This window comes from Sander lucioperca, chromosome 20 (genome assembly GCF_008315115.2).
Source record: "Sander lucioperca isolate FBNREF2018 chromosome 20, SLUC_FBN_1.2, whole genome shotgun sequence".
Taxonomy (NCBI): Eukaryota; Metazoa; Chordata; class Actinopteri; order Perciformes; family Percidae; genus Sander; species Sander lucioperca.
In genome coordinates this window covers 926,393-947,437 of record NC_050192.1, presented here as the reverse complement: position 1 = coordinate 947,437, position 21,045 = coordinate 926,393, and the positions used below count along the sequence as shown (strand labels likewise).

The 21,045-nt window shown below is 43.1% G+C and overlaps 1 protein-coding gene across 13 annotated transcripts in view; it reads left to right on the top strand.

Annotated features, from left to right (window-relative positions):
* Nucleotides 1-21,045, top strand: part of LOC116042084 (DENN domain-containing protein 5B-like) — a 110,871-nt gene that overhangs the window by 73,555 nt on the left and 16,271 nt on the right. For 8 of the 13 annotated variants that reach the window (XR_004896002.1, XM_035995948.1, XM_031288212.2 and 5 more), the window contains 11 exons: nt 4,107-4,294; nt 8,074-8,664; nt 9,406-9,637; nt 12,880-13,030; nt 14,735-14,825; nt 15,128-15,238; nt 16,559-16,690; nt 17,290-17,442; nt 17,758-17,842; nt 17,948-18,029; nt 20,507-20,635. Coding sequence is in view for 12 of the 13 variants with exons in the window: in XM_035995948.1 (XP_035851841.1) it covers nt 4,107-4,294; nt 8,074-8,664; nt 9,406-9,637; nt 12,880-13,030; nt 14,735-14,825; nt 15,128-15,238; nt 16,559-16,690; nt 17,290-17,442; nt 17,758-17,842; nt 17,948-18,029; nt 20,507-20,635 (1,945 nt within the window). In the remaining variant the exon portion in view is untranslated. The remainder of the gene's footprint in view (nt 1-4,106; nt 4,295-8,073; nt 8,665-9,405; nt 9,638-12,879; nt 13,031-14,734; nt 14,826-15,127; nt 15,239-16,558; nt 16,691-17,289; nt 17,443-17,757; nt 17,843-17,947; nt 18,030-20,506; nt 20,636-21,045) is intronic. The other 5 variants (XM_031288218.2, XM_031288216.2, XM_031288217.2 and 2 more) reach the window with 1 other exon arrangement.

Below are 21,045 nucleotides of genomic sequence, written 5' to 3'. Positions count from 1 at the left end.
ATCAAATCAGTCACTGTTAGATCCTGTCCTCATCATCGTCTCGTTTTTCCCCATGAGGCCTCGCTTTGTGTCAGCTTTGATGTTTTTCCTTGATGTTTTTCCTTGATGTTTTTCACGGCGAGGAAAGGAATGAGGGGTGTGATTTATGAGGTGTGAAAGAGTATCGCCTAGGAGAAGCACTTTTGGAGACTCGTCAGGTTGTAACAGCGAAGTGTTAATGAAGCCAGCTGAGATCCTGAGGCTAATACGATGATGTGAGCATGAAGGAACAGGTAGCAAAGGATTTCATGTAACAGGTTAAAAGAAACCAGAGTGTTTTTAGTCAGACTCCTTCGCTGTGTTTCCCACGGGGGGTGTGTGTGTGTGTGTGTGTGTGTGTGTGTGTGTGTGTGTGTGTGTGTGTGTGTGTGTGTGTGTGTGTGTGTTGACTTTGAACCTGTCCAGACTTGAGAGAAAGCAAATACAGACTTAAACATACAGCGCACACACACACACACACACACACACACACACACACACACATACACACACACACACACACACACACACACACACACACACACAGGTTTGTGGCACTATCTTTGTGGGGACCCGTCATTGACATAATGCATTCCCTAGCCCCTTACCCTAACCTTAACCATCACCACTAAATGCCTAACCTTAACCCTTACCCTCACCCTAACCATAACCTAATTCTAACCCTAATCCTAAAACCAAGTCTTAACCCTCAAACAGCCCTTTAAACTTGTGGGGTCCAGCATTTTGGCCCCACAAAGCTGTCAGGACCCCACAAGTATACTGGACTGCCGGACTACCCCACGAATATAGTTAAACAAGCCCACACACACACACACACACATACACAAAGAGATGTGGGATAGTTCTGACTGGCGAATCTTCTTTGTGTTGTATACGTGTAACGTTTTGTGGTTCAAAGGAAATGATATGTTGTCATAATCATAGAATGAATGAGAATTTGAGAGTACCTAAATGAATACAATTCATCCTGAGAGGAATGTGAATGTCGTTGCTAAAGAGTCATTGAGACATTTCAGGATTGAAGTGAGAGAGATGAACAGCCGCCGCTAGCATGGCTCAAAACGTGAATCAGGCTTTAATTGCCACAAGCAGATAGAGTATGATGCCATTGAATGTTCAGGGTGAGAATTTGACCACTTTGCTGATATTTTCGGCAGATGTGTTGATAAAAAAGAAATGTAATCCAAGCAGCTATTTGCACATTGGTAGTATACAAATGGAAACAGGGTCGTCCTGTGGTGAACATGAATGTATGTACAAAATGTCATGGCATTCCATCCAATAGTTGTTGAGATATTCCAGTCTAATCCAGCCATCTGACATTGCCATCCATAGAGCCACACCACTAGCAGAGAAGAAAAGAGGGTAGAGCCTTTAATGTCAAACGGCCCCTGCCATTTACTGCAGCTCTTATGTGACGTAGTGGTTGAATCTTTTGAATGAATACAGTTAGATAAAGGAGCGTGTGCAGTGAGCGTTTACAGATGGTTGAAGATGAGATGACTTATGTCATTAGATTAGATTTACCAACCCAACATCAAAGAGTTGTTGCTACAGTTGCTAAAGAACATGGTGCACAAAAAGTCAAAGTTGCGTGAATGTGAATACTGTGGGAAAGTATCTTGGAATTTGGTTATGACGACAAAAAATAAAGAGATGTGGTTAAATTTCACACACTTCACACGCACACTTTCTATTTTCCTGTCACAACATGCCTGTTTGCCTGTCATCATCCCTGGTGTGTGTGTGTGTGTGTGTGTGTTTTTTTATTAGAGCTGATCATCGGAGAGCTGCATTTTTAAGTGTCTGTTTAAAAGACATAGTCACATATAGTATAGTCATATAGTATATCATATAGTCACTTTTCAGGAAGTGTACAATATAAATTCCTTGAATATAAATCAGTGTGGTCGGTGGTTAAGGCACTGGTGAGCTTAATGCATTTTCAATGAAAGTGCACAGATTCCATATGTGCACATGCAGACAGACGGGCACTGGCTGAACCAGACGGAATGAAATGAAATGAGAAAGGGGGAGGGGGTATGACTCCCTGATGTTTTATTCTTCTATTTTTTTTCCTTTCCTCGAGGTCTTGCAGGCTTTTCACTCTGGACGTCACAGTGACATTTGATGAAACTGCCGCTGAACTCAATACTAGAGCCAGCCTGCAACCACTGACCTTAATCTGTTTTAGGGAACAGAGGCAGCACTCTCTCACACACACACACACACACACACACACACACACACACACACACACACACACACACACACACACACACACACACATACGTGAGAACATGATTGAAAAGAATCCAACAGAATGATTTGACTTGATTAAAGCCTCTCGCACATCAATACTCTCAATATATATGTATTTCATAAACCTCTTACTCTTTCTCCCCCATTCCCTCACCTCTACTTGCTTCAAGAGTCTGTATTGTGCAATAAAATCATCCTTACATGTTTGAAGAGTTCATTGAAAAAATAACATACTTTCATGTACAATTTTACAATACTTTTGTGAGATAGATAGATACTTTATTGATCTCCAGGGGGGAATTCAAGGTCCCAGTAGCTTAATTACATCACACACAACATACACATACATCATAAACAGGATGATAAAATAACAAAAAAATCCACATGAATATTATGGACAAGAAAAGATACTAAATAAACTAAATAAAAAAATCCACATGAATGTACCAAGGTATGTATAAGGATGAGATGCTTGCAGTGACGGGGCAGGTAAGGTGCTCTATGGTAAGGTGCTCTATGAGAGTGTGTGTCATGGTGGTAGTGCAAATAAGTCCAATAGTGCAAGGATAAAGGCTAAAGGGAGGGGTTGTGCATTTGAGCTAATATAGCCAGTAAACAGTGTGAACAGTGTAAGCAGGAAGCAGTAAACAGTGGGCCAGTAGACAGTCAGTACATAACTATTGTTATAGGAGGTAGTGGAAGTGGTGGAGAGGGAGGAGAGGCAGACAGACCTATAATAATAACCTGAATATGAGTCATTAGCCGCTTTCCGCCCAAGTAGTTACAGGAACATAGTTCTAGGAAAAGTCCACTTCTAAACAGATCTACTAACTACTCTCCCCCAAAACTGTTTTTTCCGTTTGCATTCGCACTGGCCAAGTGGCCATAGGGACTATAGGAGGGGTAAGGGAGTGATGTAAGCACAGCAACGGTCTTTATAGTGTTAAAATCAGAAAACAAATACACCAAAAAAAGTATGAACTAAATCTAATGTATATAGCATATTTGTCATAATTTAAACAAGTCTCCCAAAGAGAAACGGGTATCTCTCTCTCCTCCGCCTCTGCCTGCTGCGCTGTGGACGTGTGTGTGACTGTGTGTGTGTGTGTGTGTGTGTGTGTGTGTGTGTGTGTGACAATTAACCACAGGTTCCCGTTAATCTTATGATGGACATGTGTTGTGATATTTAAACAAACGATCCGTCAACGGTGAAATAAAAGCCTCTTATTTACGAGAGCAGTCTGAGAGACCTCCAGCTTACAGCGGGATCTCTGAGCATGACTGGCCCAGCAACGAGCTAGAAGCCGGGGCAGGGGCCTGCTGGCTGTCGCCTCACTTCATGGAGCTTCTCAACTCTGAAAACTTTGAAGCAAATTGTCAATTCGGCATCAATTTTCGCAAGACTGCCTATATTCCAAATCTAAACGGTTCATTTCTCGCCTAAAATGTTGTCAGAAGTGAAATTAGTGATGAATAAGATGGCGAAAATTGTTAAAATTGTCCCGTTGTTGGTCTGTCTGTACCAGAAACCCGACCCTCGTTGACCTAGGTTCATATGCTGAAAAGGGAACAGAGAAAAGAGCCTGGCCTGAAGTAGGAGCTGAAAGAGTTACAGGAACTGCTGCCAGAGGGACTTAAAAATCTCCAAATTGGTCCAATCGGAACACGAGAAAAAAAGGGTTCTAGAAATTTTATGTTCTAGGAACTGCAAAAATCCCTCCGGTCAGAAAGCGGCTATAGTTGTCTTTTTCTTTAAGTTCTATCATTTAAAAACTCCCCCATACTGTTCTTTCTCCTTCTCTCAGACTACCAGCGGTTGATGACAGTGGCCGAGGGCATCACCACCCTGCTGTTTCCCTTCCAGTGGCAGCATGTCTACGTTCCCATCCTGCCAGCCTCTCTCCTTCACTTCCTGGATGCTCCTGTTCCCTACCTGATGGGCCTGCAGTCAAAAGAGGGCACAGACCGCTCCAAACTGGAGCTTCCTCAGGAGGTACGCAGCCAACCTATGGATTGTTACCTCCATGCCCTCGGGTTAATACAAGTGTTAAAGTGGGGTTGTTAGCCTTGGCTTTTCCTCTGGGCTTCAGGTCGTCATCAAGAAATGCAAGTGTGAATGGCAACATTAGGACTCGGGACTTGGGACTCAGGTTTAATGCCTGTAGGTTTTTTTGTGGTCATTTAGGCTCAGGTAAGGTTCGGTAAGTGTAAAAACCACAATGGAAGGTTCCCACAAATATAGGAAAGCAAGGACAGTAAGTGTTTGCATGCACAAGCTGACTGCTGACAATACAATGTCCAAGGCCAACACTGAACAACAGCACCACACACACACACACACACACACACACACAGAGACACAGACTACCAGGCTCCTGTTCATAGAGCCGGAACAGGACAGGGATTTACCTATTGTTTCTCTACAAATCCACCTCAAGGCAAAGTAAGTCTGAAGTGGCTTTCAGTCTCTTCATTCTTCTTGCCTTTTTATTTCAGCCCCAACACTTGTCAGACAGTGAGGAGGTGACTGTGCCCTGGATTTAAACCAGTATTTAACCCAAAGCAGGGTTACAGTTAATGTGCGTGTGTGTGTGTTTTTATGTGTTAAAGCAAGATAAGGCCCTAACAAAGTGGAAACATCCAGGCTCGCCGGCTTCCGGCTTTGCCTACATCCCCGACTCCCAGTGCCCATTAATCCGAAGCATTCTGTATGCATGCTAATTATCCCAGCCAGCGCAGGATGCTGCCGCCGAGCACCCACGAGCCCGTCTGCCTCGCCTCGCCTCCCCTCCGCCTCCCCCATACGGGGTCCCCCGCCTGCTTACACTGGTGAATCTCCCTGTGTTTCTGAATGATCCTTTGAAGTGGCTGTGACCTAGAAATGGGCTGATGATGAAAGAATGGCTTAAAGCAAAGCAGAGAGGACATTATAAAAAAGAGCAAACTATGGATATAAGTGGGGAATAAATGCCAGACAAGGTTTGCCTTTCTGAACCCTGTTCTTCAACCCAGGTCTTTTTGTTTTTACCTGATGTCAAATTATAACATTCTTATGTTTGCGTTGCAGACAACTCTATGTGACATCTCTTTTCTATCTCTTTTCTCTTCTTGTGCATGAACAAGTCTTTCTAGTGAGTTTAGATCCAAACCTAGGCAACCTTTCTAGAGATAAAAACGGTTTGCGATATGTGTGGTGGAATGTCCAGAAACACCATGTTGTGGTAAGATGAGACAAAGGGAAAACTTAGGTAAGCTCAGTTCACTCCTAGTCCCAGGTCATGGGACGACCATACTCCATCACTAAACCTGTCCTGGTTCAAGTATATATTCATCTGTGTCTCTAGACACTGAGGGAGTCTAGGCTGCTTCATGATAAGGGGACGTTGTGTTCCGGGACCGTCTACTTTTGATGGTCGGCACTGGATAAAAGGGCCTCACACACACCTTAGCCTATTTCCCAGAGAGAAATGAACTGAAGTTGAAAAAACAACAAGATTTGGGTGAGCATCTGTGTTTGTGGTGCCTATGTTATGGCGCCATTAGTCTATATCGACTAGGGCTGTGTATTGGCAAGAATCTGGCGATACGATGCGTATCACGATACATGGGTCACGATTTCAATATATTGCAATATATTTCGATACTGTGCGTAAGGCGATATACTGGGATTTTCTTTAAAGTATAATTTTAGAAAAACTAATATTTAAAAAAAGACATGATGTGCATAAAAGTCAAAGAAGTTTACTTTAGGGAAACAATTCAGTACACAGAAAATCAAACTGCCAGTTTGGGATTGCGGTTCACAGGGTCTTAGTGAGAACATTTTTATATGCTAAAGTAGGCCGAAGTTCAGCCATAGCTACATTGTAAGGCGCTGCTAAGCAAGGACACTAGTGGTGCGTCTCAGCATAGCCATCTAGTGGTAGGGGATTTAAACACAACATAAACGTGAACCACTGTCTTATATGAATATAAATCAATATTGCGTTTTTGAAAATCGATCTAGTATTGCTAAATAAAATATTGCGATACTCAAGTGTATTGATTTTTTTCTTACACCCCTTATATCGACGACAATTCATTCACTAGATTGCTCAGGTGCTGCCGCAAGATGGGCCGGATGTCCCTTATTTTAGGCCGGATGTCCGTCCCCTTCCTCTTTCTTTGTGTTGGTGTTCTAACCTCTGGTGGATTTGTGAGGACTATGGTTAACTGCTCCTCAGATCTCTGCAGGGTAAATCCAGACAGCTAGCTAGACTATCTGTCCAATCTGAGTTTTCTGTTGCACGACTAAAACTACTTTTGACGTACACGTTCCACCAAAACAAGTTCCTTCCCGCGGCTATTTTGCAGAGGTGCCGTTATTGCGTCTGGAGCTTAGCGTCGCCCAAGACAATTGTGATTGGTTTAAAGAAATGCCAATAAACCAGGGCACGTTTTTCTCCCATCCAGGAATGCTGTGTGGACTAGCCAGACCCTCCTCCGCAGCGCTGTGGATGAAGGTCTGGCAATGTGAGACTATGGCGCCATCAATATCTTTTGCATAATCCAAACTTGACAGCTTCAGCAGGAGATATATGCCTCTTGGAAATACATAGACACTCAGAGTTTGGGATGGCACTGTGGTTAAACTGTACTGCTTAATCCTGCTCCTCGTTTGAGAGTTCATTAAATGCTTCTGTGTATGTCATCAGTCTCCCGAACCTTATTCACTTATCCAGAGTCAAGCTGGATTTTTTATTTTATGGCATTTATTTATACAGAACCCTAATCCAATTCACAAAATTGTCGCCTAGGCCAAATTCTTCCAGGGCGTAGAACAAATACGACTACTCAACCCCGGTCGAATGCCTTCTCGGCGTCGAGAGACAGCACGAGGGGCGGGTCATTGTGGCTCTGGGTTAGTTGGATGATGTTAAGGAGCCTCCTCATATTATCACAGGAGTTCCGGCCCTTGACAAAACCAGTTTGGTCCCCCTTAACAATATAGGGCAGAACCTTATCTAGGCGTAAGGCCAACATTTTGGAGAGCAGTTTTTGATCAGAGTTAAGTAGGGCTATCAGCCTGTATGAGGCGCAGCTATCCGTGCATTTACCCTTATATGGCATTTATTTGCCATAGTGGAAATAGGGGGGAAGAGAGAGGGTCACGTCCATGTTTGACTATGGTTTGTTGTTAAGCGTCAGTGTTTTCAATATACTGTAGCTAATGCATTGCAGTCTGTTTGGCAGCCCATATTTGGATGTTGGAGATTCCACCAGCAAATTAACACACCACACACTGGGTCTGACCTTTAAAGTATAATCTGGAGGTTTTCTATTATTCCTGTATTCATATTTGAATTCATATCTGTGTTGTCTGGCATGTGTACCTCAGTGATTTTCTATTTCTGTGGTTTTGAGAATGATCAAGTCTTATTTTAATCCCATATGAGGGTGTCATGCTAACTCCATTATGTCAAATTTAGGTTGATCTCTGACAATGCGGGATTATCAATCACTCACTGACCTACATTCTCTACATCTCTCAGCCCCCATCAAACCTCCTAAATCCAATCTGTCCCTCATATGCCTCCTGATAATACCTGTCCCAGCTCCCTGGGCTCACCCTACGCCTGTTTCTTCTACACTTACACATCTTCTGTCTGTGACAGAGTAGAGATTTGATTTAATTTTTTGGTACCAAAAGATGTCAGTAATATCACTTTATAGGTAGCATTGTCTAATCCTGTGCTATACTGTTGTAATATTAATATCTTTCCCTGTCCCCAGGCCAACCTGTGTTTTGTAGACGTTGACAACCACTACATCGAGCTTCCAGAGGACTTTCCACAGTTCCCCAATAAGACCGAGTTAATCCAGGAGCTCAGCGAGGTGCTGCTTAGCTTTGGCCTTTCTGCCAACACAGGGGCCCCACCACGGACCCGCACCAGTCCCGGCAGCACTCCCGGCAGCACCCCCTCCACCCCTGGTAGGGAGCGTAAGACTGTGGCTCTCCGGCAGCTGGAGGACGACGGCCGTAACGGAAACCTCGCAGTAGAGGAGCTGGCTGTGCTGGAGCTGCTGCAGGGAAACGCCACCCTGGAAAGACTGCAAGCGCTGACCAAACGCACCGGGGTGACAGTGGCCCGCGTGGACGCCCTGAGGGCCGGAGTCAAAGCTCAGGGCACAGAGGGGCAAGGAGGCCGGACAGCAGCTGAAGAGGAGGAGCTTAGGAACGCCAAGCTGAACGTCCAGCTGAGGGAGGTGTTCGCCAGCCGCTTCACCACCATGTTTGCCGACTACGAAGCCTTTGTCATCCAGAGCGCCCCGGACCTGGAGTCCTGGCTCACCAACAGGGAGCAGATGCACAACTTCGACAAGGTGACTAAATAAAAGCACAAAAAATAGAGTGCCGAAAAAATTACGTCTTTCAGGTCCAGGATTTTTTTCTTCTTAGTGCAAAGAGAGGTTTCTTTCTAAGACACACTGTGCCCATGCTGTAGAGTGAAAAGAGAGAACTGCAACATGGTCATCTGAATTATTCTGAGGGTGAAATTAGATTGTGTCTAATACTGGAAAGGAAATTCAGGTAGAAATGTTATGTGCCTGTGTGATTAATTGTGAGCTGCCTTCAGAGCATTGTAGGGATTGTAAAAGTGTTTACAAACTACATACAGTAGGTTTCCCTTGTGAAATGCCATCTCCCGCACAGCTATGAATAGATGAATATTGGTACAAGGTTTTTATTTGGGACAGGCTGTCATTTCCAAGTTGACCTTTTGCAGTAGTATATTTTATAAATGTTAGCAATGTTTGGTATTTCAAATATCCTGTAATAACAGGAACATAACACAGAATAGAAGAATAATGATGATGGCTTACATGATGATTATAATACGGTTTTAATGATAGTAGCACATCTGCCGGTTAAATATGAAGTTGATTTACCTGTAAAATCAGAAAAGAAAAAACTGTGTATCTGTCTATAACCCAGCAAACAGATGAATCAGTGGCAGGTCCTTTTTGTCTTTAGTTTGCCTGAACAGGCCACACCTCTGGCTAATATTTGTAAATTGACAGTAAATATATATTTCTGTATCTCCGTGCTCATGCCTGCTCCAGGCCTCGTTCCTGTCTGACCAGCCAGAGCCCTACCTGCCCTTCCTCTCCCACTTCATCGAGACACAGATGTTTGCCACCTTCGTCGACAACAAGATCATGTCCCAGTGGGAGGAGAAGGAGCCGCTGCTCCGCGTCTTCGACGCTCGCATCGACAAGGCCCGCCTCTACAACGTCCGCGCTCCCAGCCACCGATCCTCCAGCTACCAGAGGTGCTCCATCCTCAAGGAGTCAGGTAAGCTCAGCGGGAAGGGGTGTGAGTGCTCAACCGTGTTCGAGTGAGGTTTATTCCACACAATTAAACCAATATTCCAATTAAGGTTGGAGTAAAAGTGGTTGGAGAGAGATGAGGGAGAGAGAAGTGGTTTGAATTGGCAGCAGTAAAGGAGCTTATTGATCAGCATGCTGTACATGCATGTCCGTCCTTCAAAGCCTACCAAGCGTCCATTAGCCGAGGTCAAACAGGATTGCACTGTGCCATGCAATTTAAAAACACACATAAACGCTGCATCCACCTCTCTGCCCTCTTCTCCATTTCTCCTTCCCCTCTTGTCTGTCATCTATCGTCTGGAAGCAGTTCAGCCCTCCCCAGTGGCCAGAAAACCCCACTTCTCCTTTCTCTACATCCCAACACAGCAAACACTCCATCACTCTCTTTCTTACATAAGCACAACCACATACCCTCTGACACCGTCTTAATGCAAAAGTGTTTGTTCAGGCTTTTTTTCTCAACTGCTTGGGTTTCCCTTCGTTAAGCCTTTAATTGGTGCTGAATGTGCAGTGTGAGGCAGGAGGTCAGACTCAGGACTGACTCACACCGGTGGAGACCAACAGGGAATCCATGAGGCTGCATGTGTCTGTTTGTGGGTTACCGATGTTTATAAAACTGTGAAAGAGCAGGATTATAGGTTTACTTGTGTATTTAAAATTGAAGGATCAAAGGGGAAAGTGTGTGTGATTTTGTAAGAATGTGACTTAATATGCTTTCTTCCTGCGAGTGGGATCAGAAGGTTGATATCACTGTCAGAACAGAGCTGGAGCAGGTTGCACAAGCTGTTCGTCAGTTCAAAGTTTTGACGTAAGTGTTTACTAAGCCGAGATTCATGCATCGCTAAATTCAAATAGGTAGCGCCACGCAACATGTGTCATTATGTAGAAATTAGTTGTTAGTGAATTGTTACTATATATTTACACACACTAACTGCCAGGTGTAGCTAACTAAACCAACTGAGAAAACTAGCAATAGCTTGCTAATATATGAACTGTTTAGAGAGGGAAGAGGGAATATGGAAAATATATATCTGACCTATAATGTACGCTGGGAAGATTTTTAATGTTGAACAAAAAATAAACCAAATGTTTTAGCAGTGATGTCAGAAATGACTAAGTAGACTAAATATTGTGGTTGATTTGCCGAACCAGATATTTCTCACTCATTCTAACTGCATAAATACTATTTGTGAACCACATCTCCTTGTGTGTAGATATAAATACTAGAGCCATGATATGGTTAGCCTAGCTAAGCTTAAAGCCTGGAAGCTACAGGAAACAGCTAGCCTGGCTCCCTATAATCACCTGTGCAGGTGGTAGGTTCTAATTAGGGGAGGCTGAGTTAAAAAGGGCTTCAGGAGAAGAAGGCTTGAGGAATCTTGGCAGCTTGCTGTGAGGTTGCCGGTTGGTTTGCTGTTATTGTGCCTCAGTTTAATGTTCTGTTTTGTATTTTGTTTTTGAGTATGGTTTAGTGTCATCTTTGTTAATAAAAACACAAATTGGGAACATGAAAAGCCTCCTCTCCAGTCGTTAATCGTGACAGCAACTTTAACCTACCGACGTGAGGTTGTTGAGATTTTCCAAAGTATTTATACTACTACTGTGTATTTCCACAAGTAATAGCTGTCCACCTGACACATTACAGTGTTTAACCAGCAGGGGTTAAAATACCATTAACCCTAACGAACACCCAAGCTCAGAATATATTAAGGAATGTTATGAATTCCTACTGAAACCACTTTACAATAATCATGTAATGATATATCTGATATACCAGGCATATATAATAATGCAAAGCACAGCTGTCACTGTAGCTATATATGACGGAGCAAAGTGATTGTATCGTATCAACTTTCAGTTTGGCTCAGAATTCTCAGTTTTGCAGCATTTTATAGCTCTGATTATTATCCTCCTCTATAAGAACGATCATTTCACCCAGAGTTGTTCTCTGAATTCTTTTGCTGCGTGCGTATGAGCGTGCGTGCATGTATGCTGTCTTCTTGTAACCCACACTGTTTCAATGCTAATGGGCCGAGCGACGTAAAGCTTTGATTGCATTTGGTAAGGTTATTTGGGGGCGATGGTGCATGCCGGGACCCAATTACCCAAACAAAAGGCAGCCTTTCCCTCCGCCTGCCTTCCCCTGTGGCAACTCGCTCCGGTGCTCTCGCTCACTGCTCACTCCAGAACTGAGATTAATGCTGCAGCTCCTGTCTGAAGAGTTCCGCAAGAAACAAAACAAGTTTGATGCTTCAGTAGGGCAACATACGGCAGACAGTTAAACAACAAGCAGATGCATTGACACGCAGACGACAATGTAGTGGGTTTGCTGTGTTCGAGGAAGATAAAGCAGGAAAAGGAGACAGAGGGAAGAGTCAGGCTATGTGTGTTTGTGAATGATAGAGCGAGCAATGAATAAGTCAATCAGAGAGAGAGAGAGGGAGTTGAGAGGACGGCATACTTCATCAGTGATTTATAATATACATTTTTTTTCTTGGCAAATGAGCAGCTGTCGGAGAATAGTGTGTGTGTGTGTGTGTGTGTGTGTGTGTGTGTGTGTGTGTGTGATTTTGGATGTTGTACCTTGTACTTGCCAAGTTGCTGAGATCTGGGAACAGTTTTGGTTATTAATTTTAACATGTTAAAGGTTTAGTGATGTTGCCATGTCCTCTGATCTCAGTAACTGCTTTGGTAAGTACAATGTTATACCGTGTCATCCTATCGTCAACTGATAGAAAAGATGGACAAAACTGAGAACTACCATACCCCCGAGAGCCACAGAAGACATTATACAACTGTTTTCACAGGTTTATAGTACTTTTCATCACGTGTCCGTAAACTGATCCTGAAGTAAAACTCAGTGGCATTCCACTTTAATACATAAAGATGCCCTCAATATATTATTTCCCAATATCAAAGTTTTCTTCCAATACTCAGCTCTAAATGAAAGTGACAGTGAAACGTGTCATCAAGCAGCTGGACCGCTGTATGAGTCACTAAATGTTGTGAAAACCCAAGATATTTAGATTCAGGTGGATACAGTGCATCAGTGTCAAATTCCCTTCAATACTGTGACTACAACTGGACTCCTCCACAAGGGTACATTCAGTTGTGCTTACTCTGATTATGTTCTCTTATTCAAGTCAAACAGAAATCTATGTTTATGTGAGTGCCGTCTGAGTGGATTCTGTCTCTCCCCCCCCACAGCTCAGGCCATTGAGCAGCGACTGATGAAGATCGACCACACCGCCATACACCCACACCTGCTGGACATGAAGATCGGTCAGGGCAAATACGCGCAGGGATTCTTCCCCAAACTGCAGGCTGACGTGCTCAACGCGGGGCCGACCAATAACAAGTGAGTCGACTTCCACCTTGGCTGACATCCACACATGAAACCTGCAGATGAAGTCAGCACACCAACACGTTACAGGCTAGCTGGGCTTCATGGGTCATGCTTAGGTCATTGACTGGAAATCTTCAATTTCTATTTATTTGATTATTCTGTCTCTGTTTATCTGTCCATCTGACTGTCTGTCTGCAGGAAAACAGTTACACCAAAAAAAGTGAGGAAAAAAAAACAGGGAGAAGGATAGTGACGAAAGAAAGGAAAGCCTTTTTTTAATACGTAAAGGAATAGTTTAGGAACTACTGTACGCTAATGTGTTAATTAAAGGTGTAACCTTTATTGGACAGTTGACAGCAGAGAGATGACAGGAGAGAAAAAAATAGAGCGATAGGGAATGACATGCAGCAAAGGTCCCCTGTTGAACGGAAACCAGGGATGCGGTTTATGGCCAGCCCTTCAGCCTCTGGACTGCTTACTTTTCACTTGTTCGCCCTGACACCAGTCTGTATGCTAAGCTAAGTTAACCACATCCTGACTCCAGCTGTGTACCTTCCACACAGACATGAGTTTGATGACAGTCTTCTCGTATGTCTCTTAGAAAAAAACAATGATGCTTAATATATGCTTAAAGTGCCCATATTATGAAAAAATCACTTTTTCTGGGATTTGGGGTGTTATGTTGTGTCTCTGGTGCTTCCACACACATACAAACTTTGAAAAAAATCCATCCATGCTGTTTAGAGTGAGATACAGTTTCTGAATGTGTCCTGCCTTCAGTCTCTGGGTGAGCTGTTCAACATCTGCACGGCTTTCTACGTCACTAGCCGAAAAGAGGGGGCTAGGGGGCTAACCGTTAGCATGCTAGAGCTAGCATGCTAGCTCGTTTTCAATGGCGAAACACTGCTCCAACACACAGGAATTCACCCTAATCTACAAAATAAATTGTATAGAACTACTTCCATGTCCCTGTTCTGCAGGTATTCCACGCAAAGTTGGAAGTGCGCCCTCGTTTAGAAGAAGTCTCCCGGCTAATCCTGCCTTGTACAGGCCGAAGTTGGAGAAACATCTAGCTAGCTCATGTAATCCTTACCTAGCTACTGAGCATGTGCGATTGACAACAAAGACGTTACGGAAGTTGAGAGGTCTCACTCTGTAGCTAAAACAGAGACCTGAACACAGGGTGAAAAGAGGAGCTGCAGCAATGTGCAGTACAACAAAAATATGGTGTTTTTTGAAAATTAAACAATGTAAACATATTCTGATACAATCTCAAATTACAATTGGGTGGTGGTGGCGCAGTGGATATGACACATGCCTTTGGTGTGGGAGACTGGGGTTCAATTCCCACTGTGATACATCAACCAATGTGTCCTTGAGCAAGACACTTAACCCCTAGTTGCTCCAGAGGCGTGCAACATCTGACATATATAGCAATTGTAAGTCGCTTTGGATAAAAGCGTCAGCTAAATGACATGTAATGTAATAACAATTATGAACCTGAAAATGAGCATAATATGGCCACTTTAAATGTCGAACTATTCATCAAACAGATGGTTCGTGAAGAAAGCGATGATTTTGATATCCTCCTCTTGTATTTGGCTCAGAGGTAGACCGTTTCTGTGAATGGCAATGTGTTAATACTTTCTATTTGAAAAGGGCTTTCAAATATGTTTTGAACTAGTCTAATTTTCTTACATATTGTTGGAACTGCAGGTGGTCTCATAGGACGGCGACAGCTCAACGAAGGAAAGACCGTCACAGACAACAAACAGAGCATCTGGCCCTCGACAACGACCTGAAAGAGGTAGAAAAATCTCTTCACAGCCGAGCCATAACCTGCCCTCTGAATGCCCTCTCCCCTCCTCTGTTCTTTAACGTCATGTAGTTTAAAAGCATGGCTTTATTTTTTCTGTATGTCTCATTGCGTCATTTCTTTGTTTGTTTCTGTTTGAGCTTTCTTTGTTCATTTTGGAGACTTCATGTGCACGCTGCCTTCTGTTTTCTTTTCCATTCTTCTCTTTTGTTTCCATCCCCTTCTCTCTGCTCGTGTGTCCTCTGTGCCTGTCGGTTGGGGGAACCCCTCTTCCTCTTCCTCCTCCTCCTCAGCAGGTGGAGGGCTGTCTGGTCCTGCAGAACTCCATGGCGTTTTGGGAGTGGGACAAAGCGTCCCCTCCGCCTATCAAACCGCCTAAAAAATCTGCTTCTGCGTCCTGCCTGGTATGTGGAGGAGCTGCCTGTGTTGTGGACTTACGCTTTCAGACCCCTCCACCCCCTACCTCCACCCCATACCTTATACTCTCACTGAAGCAGTGGGATGTTCTGTTTGCATTAACTGGATAATCCAGCTCTGATATGGTGTAAAGAGAGTGAACCGTAAACGTTGAGGCTGATATTGCTGAGTGAGATCATGGATTACGTGCATGCATTGGTTTTCTGTCAAACCCTAGTGCTCAGGTAGGCAATCTGAATCCACCGCGGTAATAGCAAACTCCACCACCATCAATGAAAACTAGTACTATATGGAGAGATCATTACTGAATGTGCATCTGAATGGTAAAATGCTAAACCTAAAGAGAGTATCAAAAGTGGGGTTTGATTTAGAAACATTATAAGGATTCAAACTTATTTTTGATCTTTTGCATGTGTGTGTGCTGCTGCGCGTCCCTGTGTGTGTAACAAGCATAGTGTGAGTTAAAAATAACAATGAAATGCTGCGTTATTGACTTTAGACCAGGTTTTTGTTTGTTTCCGCTGCCTCAAGATAGCAATATGCTAAGAATGCACCTGAACACACCTCCCTGTAAGACCAGCACGCCCATGGGCGCACAGATGGGCGTAGGTGCATTTGCTATTTCAACGACGCGGGCGCTGGACGGGAAATTGACAACTGCGCCAATCTTAAACTAGCAAAGATACTTGCGTCGGGCTTTTCCCTGCTCCGGGTACAAGATAGGGCCCTAACTCTTCCTAAAAGTACTGCGCACATTTACTTCACCTCCATGGCCAAATCTGCTGGTGGTAGGTAAGTGGTGGACTGATTTCAGCCTAAAATGTCACGAAATGTGTGAAAAGGCCCTTAGACATTTTCTGAGCTGAAAACCAAACAATAACCAAAGCAGAGCAGATGGAAAGTTCTTCTTTCAAGGACACAGTCTGAGATATGAAACATTGTGAAAATACTTTTGTTACGGCTTCAGTGGAAACCCAGCTCACCTCCCAACACTCCTCTCCTGTGTCACACCCTTTCCTCTTAACGCACATACATGTACATCCTTTGAAGTGTTGATTTTCATAGCTTGTCACTTTCAAAAAAAAATGGCAACAGCTGATTAAAAGCGTATTTAAAAAAAAAACAAAAAAAAAAAAACATCTGTGCAGGTGGAAGCGAGTGTTTTTGACACATAGTTAACTCGCAGCAGGCGTGGGTGTGTGTGCATTAAAAACTATCCAACAGATAAAGCATTTCTCTTAATTATTGTGTTGTTATTAGAGGGCATGTTCTCCAGAGCTCACAAATTGCTTCCGTTTGATCTTCAGAAATACATGCAGGAGGCCCGCAGCCTGGGGAAGAACCTTCGACAGCCCAAACTGTCTGATCTGTCTCCCGCCGTCATCGCCCAGACCAACTGGAAGTTTGTGGAGGGGCTGCTCAAGGAGTGTCGCATGAAGGTGAAAAATACAAGCACAGCATGTCCCTCTACCTAGAGACGACCTGTGACTCATTAAAGTCATTCACACGCATGCTAGGAGTGGGATCATCTCTCATGAACAATGCATGCAGTGAGAGACAAAGCTCATTACTCATGTTGCATCACCATTAGATGTCATAAATGTCTTTCCTTCAAGTTTTAGGAACATCAGACTAAAAGACTTCCCATCTTAGAGACAAAACTATGTAGATCATTAATTATAGCAGCCCCGAATGAGGCCAGTCACTTTAAACAAGCACTGACATCAGACAAAGCCCACTCCCAGATCAAACATTCTCTTTGTAACTGCAACCAAAGAAACTTGGAATTGTGGTCAAGATAAATCCCGCTATCAATTGAACTGGTAAAAGAAGTTATTTATTCATCAATCTATTTTCTGGATTGTTCAGTTTCATTATCATTTTTTCAAAATAAGTGAGTTTGGAATAGAATATTAGACAAGTTATATCTGTGTCTTGGAAATATTTAGTTTGAACCATGGTACTATGTTGTGCACCAGAGTACACTGGCATTATTCAACGTGTGTGTGTGTGTGTGTGTGTGTGTGTGTGTGTTCAGACAAAGCGTATGCTGGTGGAGAAGATGGGCCGGGAGGCGGTGGAGCTGGGCCATGGTGAGGCTAACATCACGGGACTGGAGGAGAACACTCTGATCGCCAGCCTGTGTGACCTGCTGGAGAGGATCTGGAGCCATGGGCTGCAGGTCAAACAGGTCAGCAAACACAAACACACACACACACATTATCTTAAACAGGTTTATAAAAGCAATCGGATGGCACGCACCCACCATTGCGATTAATCAGGTTTGTATGACCATATTGGATATTGAGGGTAAGAGGTTATTGCCTGATAAATCCACTTTATGTGTGTATAATCTTTCCCTTCATCAGTGAACGCATTAAGCTGTCTTTGTGTGTGTGTGTGTGTGTGTGTGTGTGTGTGTGTGTGTGTGTGTGTGTGTGTGTGTGTGTGTGTGTGTGTGTGTGTTGTGATTTTGGTCCTCTGACACATACTTCTCACTTCTCAGGGGAAGTCGGCCCTCTGGTCCCACCTTCTGCACTACCAAGCCCGAGAGGAGAAGCTGGAGCAGCAGCAGCAGGCAGAGTCGCCAGGTAACACACACACACACACACACACACACACAGTCTGTCCTGCATTGTCTAACACACATTTCTGATTGTAACGGAGCCATCATATCCTGTATTTCCTCTCAACAGTGTCACAAGTTCCTGAGAGGAGGAAGTCTGACTGTTTCTTAGCGATGCCGTCTCTACGTGTGTTTCTCATACAGGATATGAGGTATTTCATTACTTAATTACATAAACAACTAATCAAAGAGATTGTATGCACTGTAGTATTTATTTCCCGTGTGCAGTAACTGGATTTCAGTTACTGCAACGCTACAACCGCTTTCTGACACCTCAGAATCAGAGAACAAGCTCTTCTTTCTAAAGCTGCATTTTTGCACTGACCATTTAGTAAATTACAGAAAATGTATTTGCATTCCATGATAAGTAATGTGTCAATCAAAACTGCCAAACACTCTTCGTTTTGTCAAATGTGAAGATTTGCCGGCTCCACTCAACACCACTCGCTCTTTTTTGGTTTTAGCAAATGTTGTGGATAATACCTGGTACTTGTTTTGGCACCACCTCGCTCGAGGTTCCAAGCAAGCTGAGTCAACACTAGAAGATGGAGTTAAAACACTGAAGGCCAGTGATTGGTCATAGAGAACTGTCACTCGCGTGACACGGGCACAAACCTGCTATTTTTAAATAGCCAATACGCTCAACAGTGACCAAAAAATGTATTTCACTAGACCCAGATTTAAAAAAACATGGCAGCCTGAAAAACTATGCCGTACACTATGCCGTTCAATTGACGTGAAGTGCAGACGTTCCTCTGTTTGGCTGCCGATGTAAGGATTCAACCGTTGTTACTTTGAAGCCGATGCCACAGCAGTTTCACATGGCTTGGCTACGGCGATCAGCTGAGAATCCCACCTACAAAACTAAAAGAGAAAAGTACTGGTACCAAAAAAGTAAGTTGAGTGGAGCAGAGCCCTACCACACAGCGGAAACATGCCATATGTCGAAAACGCTGAATAGACTTCCGCTGTTTCTGGGGTTTGTGTATTTAGCCCAAAATCATCAGAATTTGCCTTTTGACCCCAGATTCAAGTAAGAAGAAATTCAACACAAAACCCTTTAACCCTTTAACCCTTGTGTTGTCTTGTTGTTGTTGTTGTTGTGTTGTTGGCTCTTTTTTTGACGTTTAACGCTTCTGTTCACTACCATGTATAAACACCACTAACACCAACTTATTATCAGTTTTACACTCATTTTTGGAAGTCATGGTCAGTACACCTCATTTATAGGAAATTATACCTAATTCTTGAGTTAAAAAAGCAGAAATTATGAATTATTTAGACTCCTATTACAGGAAGGATAATTACAGAAGGAGAAATGTCAATGTTCAGTCTGTTTTTGAAACTTTTTTTTTTCTTTCAAATGCTAATTGTTTTTATAAAACACCCAAAAGTCAATGAAAGTAGAGATCCTATCTTTTGTTGTACTTGCGAAGCGCAATGTATGGAATCATCCAAATTAGGTAGTTAAAAAGAAAGCCATATTTCTGATATTGACATTTTGAAAAACGGGTCTGTTGCTCGATTAATAAAAACCATAATGTATCTCAAATACCAAAAAAATTCTTAATAATATATTTTATTAAACAATTTTGCACAGCAAAAAATCTTCTGCTTTACACAAAATAAAATAATTATTTTACTGTTATACAAAATGAAAGGCCAGCCTGTTTACTCTTTTACAGTACCAACATAACTCTCTTGTTCAAAAAAATCAAGTTGTAGTGCAAAAAAGAAAAACACTGCAGTGCACAGTACAGACATTCCTGAGAGTGTTTAACACAACATAACAGTCCCAACATAAAACCTGATGCATAATTAAACTGACTCTCTTAACTGCTATTCTGTAGGTTTACATGCTAATGCAGCTGTGCACTTTGGTGGTGCTAGGCTAACCAACGCATCTTAGCTCTCTGTGCAGTTTGTTCGTGCCATAGATTATAGAACAATGTTGTTCTATATCTATGGTTCGTGCTAGGTTAGTAGCTAACGTTCACGTTAGCTAACGTTAGCTACTATAGATAGCTGTGTTCTGCAGCCGTAAGCTAGCTACCATTCAAGCCAACATTAGATGATAACTAACGTTAGCTAAACACAGCTGTCTAGGCGCCAGTAGCTAGCTAACGTTAACGTTAGCTACTAACCTAGCACGAACAAACTGCACGGAGAGCTAAGATAGTTAGCTAGCACCACCTAAGTGCGCAGGCTACACAACACACTACACAAACATGAAATTAATTTAGCCAACGTTAGTACTTGGGACTATATTTGAAGTATTCCCATACCCTCGATGATTAAGGGCGAGCTGTTTTTTTAGGACTTTTTCTTTTCATGGGGCTTTTTGCAGGGCTTTGTTGGGAATTCTGTGAGGAGGTTGCTGTTTCGTCCTCCATCCTGCAATGTTTTGGTCTCCCACATGTGTGTGTGGCGAAGCGTCGACGCAAAAATACGACGTCGACGTCGATGCGTCGACGTCATCGACGCGTCGCTACAGGCCTATTGTATATACAGTAGACAGGAGATGCAGTACTTAAGTACATAACATATAGTAAATATTACGTGTAGTAAATGAAAGAGCTTTGAGCAAAGTGTAATCTATCTTCTGTCCCTCCATTGTCTGTCTCCTCAGGCATATCCAGAGTATGTCAGAGATAAAGACAGATGTGGGACGAGCGAGGGCCTGGATCCGTCTGTCCCTCGAGAAGAAGCTGCTCTCTCAACACCTCAAACAGCTGCTGTCTCGACAAGCCTTAACTAAGTGAGCACACGTGATCAACTACACTCACACACACACACGCACGCACTTTGTGCTTTTGATAGGTGAGATTGATGCATACTAGGATCATTGCATGTTCCAAAAGATAGGTTATTGTAAACCAATAACACCAATGTGAAAATCCAAACAATATGAATATTCTATCAAAGGTGTGAAGACATAGATATTTTTGACATTAAAGCTTTTGGACTTGATAGTTGCATTCCTTCCGTAGGTGCTAATTTTTCTCTTCCATCTCGTGGAAAATGGCTGCTCTTTATCGGACCAGACATGTATTTGCCAAACCAATTAATTTGTCTTCATCTTTGAAGTCTTTTCTCTTGTGAAAGTGAAAAATACAGTTTGAAAATACTCCAGATGAAGCATAATGGCTGTCCAAGTAAGCTTTTCAG